Source organism: Cetorhinus maximus, chromosome 4, assembly GCF_964194155.1.
Source record: "Cetorhinus maximus chromosome 4, sCetMax3.hap1.1, whole genome shotgun sequence".
Classification (NCBI taxonomy): Eukaryota; Metazoa; Chordata; class Chondrichthyes; order Lamniformes; family Cetorhinidae; genus Cetorhinus; species Cetorhinus maximus.
The window spans coordinates 159,158,031-159,164,030 of NC_135882.1; the positions used below are offsets into that span (position 1 = coordinate 159,158,031).

Sequence of the window (6,000 nt, forward strand, 5' to 3'; positions counted from 1 at the left end):
GGCCATACCTGGGCAATTGTCCACATTGCCAGGTAGATGGCAGTGTTGTAGCTGTGCTGGAACAACTTGGCTAGGGACGCTGCTAGTTCTGGAGCACAAGTCTTCAGTACTATTGCTGGAATGTTGTCAGAGCCCATAGCCTTCAGTGTATCCCGTGCCTTCACCTGTTTCTTGATACCACGTGGAGTGAATTGAATTGACTGAAGACTACCATCTGCAATGCTGGAGACTTCAGGAGGAGGCTGAGTTGGATCATTCAATTGGCACTTCTGGCTGAAGATTGTTGTGAATGCTTCAGCCTTGTCTATTGCATGGGTGCGCTGGGCTCCCCCATCAATGAGGATGTTTAATTGCTTCCTGTAACAATTAATAGCAAATGAATACACAATAGAGGGATATCCAGGATGCATCTTAAGAGAGGCTCAAAATCCCAGACGTACGCACTGGGGCTGTGTCTCCATCCATTTGCTCTTCATTGTGTCACTGCAACGAGGCAAATAAATTTTTGTGTCAAATCAGGCTATATGAGGATTGGGGAGACAGTGGCATAGTCACTGGACTAGTAATCCACAGGCTCGGGCTAATGTCCTGGGGACACGGACTCAAAGCCGATCATGGCAGATGGTGGAATTTAAATTCAATTAATAAAAGCTGGAATTAAAAACTAGTCTCAGTATTGGTAATCATGCAACCCGTATGAAAACCCATCTGATTCACTAATGTCCTTCAGGGAAGGAAATTTGCTATCCTTACTTGGTCTGGCCTACTTGTGAGTACTCTTGAGTTCCCTCCTCTACTTGGGTTTCCCAGGGCTAGATACCATTTCCCTGTTTCAAGGTTCAGCTAATTGTGCAGTGTAACTGATCAATTGGAGCTTTGTAAGCAGCCTGGAGACTCATTCTAGTTTTCTTGCCTTCTGTCGCTTTCAAGAAGGCCCTACTTCTGGTTACAAGTCACAGTGGAATATAGTTGAGGTTGGAGTTGCAAATCTGCTTCTGTCACTGATGCAGCGTGCTAGTACTGCTTACTTCAACACCATCAATTATCTGAGTGCTTGTGCTAACTAAACTTTAAATTTCCATTGGAGCACTATATTGTCCACTGAGCTTTAACTGTTAGGTTCAGGTTCCTTTTTCTGCAGATTTCCATTATTTATGTGCTCATGATCTTGAAAAACAAGTACAGCAAAATAGCTATATATTTTGGAGATATGAGTCTGGAGTGAAGGTTTGTATGTAAAGGAGGTGAAGACTGAGGATTTCCAGACACTTAGTACAATTTAAGAATAAAGATAGTTGAAGAAAATTCCTAACTAAAATAATCACCTTGTGATTTCAAAACATGCAGTGTTCAAAGAAAATATTGGCCAAAGTGTTTGGTTAATTTCTACAGACGATACAGGCCCGCTCTCCTCGATCTCTCCTCATAGGATAATCCCACAGGTTGGCAGGCTGTGACGTGGAGTACCTCAAGGATCAGTGCTTGGGCCCCAGCTCTTCACAATATATATCAATGATTTGGATGTGGGGATCAAATGTAATATTTCCAAGTTTGCTGATGACATAAGACTAGGTGGGAATGTGAGTTGTGAGGAGGGTGCAAAGAGGCTTCCTGGGGATTTAGGCAGGCTAAGTGAGTGGGCAGGAACATGGCAGATTGAATATAATGTGGAAAAATATGAAGTTATCCACTTTGGTAGGGAAAACAGAAATGCAGAGTATTTCTTAAATGGTGAGATGTTGGGAGTGTTGATGTCCAAAGGGACCTGGGTGTCTTTGTTCATAAGTCACCGAAAACTAACATGCAGGTATGGCAAGCAATTAGGAAGGCAAATGGCATGTTGGCCTTTATTACAAGAGGATTTGAGTACAGGAGTGAAGATGACTTGCTGCAATTGTACAGAGCCTTGCTGAGACTGCACCTGGAGTATTATGTACAGTTTGGTCTCCTTACCTAAGATAGGATATACTTACCATAGAGGGAGTGCAACAAAGGTTCACCAGACTGATTCCTGGAATGGTGGGATTGTCCTATGGGGAGAGATTGAGAAGACTGGGCCTTTAATCTCTATAGTTGGGAAGAATGATAAGCAATCTCATTGAAACATACAAAATTCTTACACAAGTACATGGACAGAGTAGATGCAAGAAGCATGTTACCCTGCCTTTAGGGGGAGGGGGGAGAGTGGGGTGGGGTTTTAGAACAAGGTGACACAGTCTTAGAATAGGCCATTTAGTACTGAGATAAGGAATTTAGTACAGAGATTGATTTCCAGATATTAAAGACATCAAGGGATATGGGGATAGTGCAGGAACAAGGTGTTGAGGTAGAAGATCAGCCATGATCTAGTTGAATGGCAGAGCAGGCTCGAGGGGCCGATTGGGCCCACTCCTCCTATTTCCAATGTTCCTATGTTAATTGAGTAATCTAAATAATGCCTTTTAATTTCACCTTGCAGTTAACACTTCTTAATTAATGTATTACAGACATGTCTTCTCATGAGACAACAGCACGAAGCTGCAGCAATGAATGCAGTGCAAAGACTAGAGTGGCAGCTTAAACTACAAGAGCTTGATCCTTCTTCACACAAATCTTTGAGCATCTTTGAGATTCCAGAGTTTTACATCCCTCTTGTTGATGTCAATGATGACTTTGACTTGACACCAATATGATTGTGCATGTGTTTTGGAGGTTTTAAGCAAGTGCATAAAATGACTTAGTTACAGTCACTGCTGAAAGATACAGGACAGTTACAGACAGGCTTGTGTATTTAGCTCCAGAGCACTTTGAAGATAAGTGAAGAATTAAGGATATGGGTGCTTGTGGCAACGAAGGTGCAGTTCCATTCCTGCATAATGACGTGAGATTCAGCACTAACGCACTGTGACTTCCCATCGCTGTTTACCAGAAACCACTACTACATTTCAGTAGTATACATAGCTGATATATAGGTATCATTCACTCTTAATATCTGCCTATACTTTAAAGTTTACAAGATGGGGGCATTTGCTGCATACGCTATGTTATGTTCATACCAGCAGCGCTGGCAGCTGCAAGGTGATAGGGGCATAGACAAGTGATACTCTATCCCTAAGAAGGAATTCATGGTACAGTAGAACCTCACATTAGCACTCATGGGTAGAGTGCTGCCTCATTTATAATATTACACAATGGCTCAAAACTACATAGGCTTTTCATCTTGAAATATACAGATCTGTTTTTGGATAACATTCTAACAAGAACTCAAATTTGTCTTTCTAATTTCAAAGAAAATACCATACTTTACTGTATCTTTTTCTCTCAATTCAAAACAGAAACTACTGCATTAAGAGGCACTTGCTGGTTTTGTAAATGTTTCAGAAATTAATGGTATTTAAATACTTTCTCTGTTTACATGCTTGCACTTTGTTAAAATTATTCACCTTATTGTTTTGAGCACTTCAAACTCTTTTCATCAACTTACTTTAAAAAAAAACACTTTTTCCACATCTCTTAACCTTGGGGGTTGTCCAAGTGTTTGCCTTTGTGGGTCATGTAGGTTCATGTGAAGGAACCTTGGGTGGGGAAGCTCAAAAGAAGTTTGAATTCATGTTCCAATTAGTTTCCTCCGATCTCAAGGTGCTGATGGTAACAGGTCAAATGTTAGAATGTATCTACGAGTCATCTGCCATTGTTGAGAACAATCCCTTCTAAACTTCCAGCCTTTCAAACTTCAAACCGTACAAACCACCAAAAAACACAAATGGGACTAAGTTGCTGGGGTTCAGGAGCCACGTGCAGACTGAGGACTAGGGGTTGGACGCACCTTTCTTGAGCTAGCTGCTCTGCTATAAATGTTAATTATTTGCTCAGCTCACCCATTCACTTTGCAATGATGGTTGCAGAGCTTTGATTTTAAAATAAAACATTCTCAGCACGATTCAGTATCTTGTTCTGCTGCTGCCACTTTGTTCACTATCACTTTTATAAAAATATTATCCCAGCAACTAAAGGTTAGAGCATATGCCCATTAAATGCAAGGCACTAGTTTAAGTTCCGATCTTGACCCAGGCTTCTGGTTGAAGGTGGTTAGAGAAGCTATGTGAGTTTACCATTCTCATTTGGGTAATCTTGAGAAGATGGGGAAAAGCTGAGCCAAAGTGTCGAGCTTGCCATACTGCTCAAACAATGCTCACCCTGGGTTCATGAAGGAGTGGCCTTGATGTCTTGTCAGCCATATTGTTCTCATCAAAGAGAATTAAGTAGCTGTAAGAGAGAAGACTGGGGTTATTTAAAGCTGCCTTTACATTTGTTTAACACTGAATTAGAACCACCAGTTCTCAATGCATAGGTCCTGTGCAGCCAATGCCAGCACCAAAGTAATTACTGAATTTGATAAGGCTGGCCGCTGGGAAGACCCCGGTACTAAGTGTTCTCTATCTTTGGCCTTAATTAATCCAACATGCTTGCTTTGATGTTGCCACCAGTTGCACACAACCTACATCTGAGGAGCCAGTGGCATTGCCAGCAAACTAAAGCAATATAGAAACTGCTTAGTAGACATGCTGACATTGCTCCTCACTGTAACCTATTTGCCTGGCTCCCAAGTAGTACATTATAGCTGGGCCCTGTTATATTTCCCAGTAAGCAGTTGTACCCTAAGAAAATACACCTTAGGGCTTTTATTGCTTTACTGCCATGAAAAGGCAAGCACTATACTCTGAATAAGACTTAGCTGAATTTTAAGAAAGATAGACAAATTAGTAACAAAAGAATCGTCCCACCTTTTTCATTTCACAATTATCTGTTTTGATCTTAAATATTGTACAGATTGTCTTGTTTGTTTTTGGGGCAGGGGAAATTCTGCACAGATGTATTATTTTGTCCTTTTTTTAAAATAAGTTATTTTATACATATCATTGCGCAGATGTAAATAACATTGTATTTAACAATATTGTTTAAAATATGTATAAAGAAAATTATATAGTTATTTTGATTGTATAGCTCATTAATTGTCTAATGTTTCAATGGACCAAAGTTGCAATTGATAGTTGGTTTTATATTGATTGTAGTGTGCTGTGGTTTGACCTTGTTTGTTAGGCATGTGTTTGGGTTTGCTTTTTTACATTGCCGCAACTGTTTGAGATTACACTTACGATGCAATGCATGCATTACCAGGTTATCTTCAGTGTCCTGTTCTTCTCCCCTTCTTTCCCCACACCCTGAAGAAAAATCTGCAGCAGAACCTATTTTTTCAGCACAAATGCTTTTTGAATTATAGTTCTAAAAGTGTAAATTGTTTATTTTAATATTTACCTGTTGATTAATATGTAAATACATGTAAATATATTGTTAAATAAATTTTAATGGTCATGTTAATTAAATGGAGTTGTATCTATGGTTGTGCAAGCGGAATGGGGATTGTTTTATTGTCTGCTTTTGAATTTGAGATGACAATTCCTAATTGTTTTAGCCAGAAGAACACACTTTAACTGCACTTAAATTTGCAGAACCCGCATCCATGATAGAATAATCACACAGATGCTTCATTGGCCAAAGTGTTTTCTTGATTTAGACTTTGTTCAGTAAATCATAATCTCTATCTAATAAATATAAAGGCTTTTCATGGAAATTTCAAGGTAACAGGCTATTCAACATAACTGCTCCATGTTGATATTTATCTTCCACTAGCAGTAGCCCTAATCCCAGATGCCTGATCTGTTCTCATTTCCCTTTATTTCCCTTTCCTTTAACCACCTTTCTAACCTTTTCAGCCATTTAACCGCCTTTTGGTTTCCATTTAAGAACTGGGTGTGCCCAGCATTTTCTGTTTTTATTTCAGGATATCTGCAGTCTTTTAATTGGCATCTGTAGGAATTTATTTTTAACAGGATGGAGTTAGGTCACAGATCTGCCATGATCTTGTTGAATGGCGGAACAGGTTTGAGGGGCTAAATGGCCCATTCCCATTCCTAACAGCAGTCTCTTAATTAAGCTCCATATGAAGTCATTGTTTACTTA

General features: G+C 39.7%; 1 protein-coding gene across 15 annotated transcripts in view; it reads left to right on the forward strand.

Annotated features, from left to right (window-relative positions):
* ankrd12 (ankyrin repeat domain 12) overlaps positions 1 to 5,363 on the forward strand; it is a 216,856-nt gene extending 211,493 nt beyond the window's left edge. For all 15 annotated transcript variants that reach the window (XM_078541028.1, XM_078541034.1, XM_078541038.1 and 12 more), the window contains one exon: positions 2,487 to 5,363. In XM_078541028.1, the coding sequence (XP_078397154.1) occupies positions 2,487 to 2,672 (186 nt within the window). In that variant the 3' untranslated portion in view covers positions 2,673 to 5,363. The remainder of the gene's footprint in view (positions 1 to 2,486) is intronic.
* Positions 5,364 to 6,000: the final 637 nt, after the last annotated feature.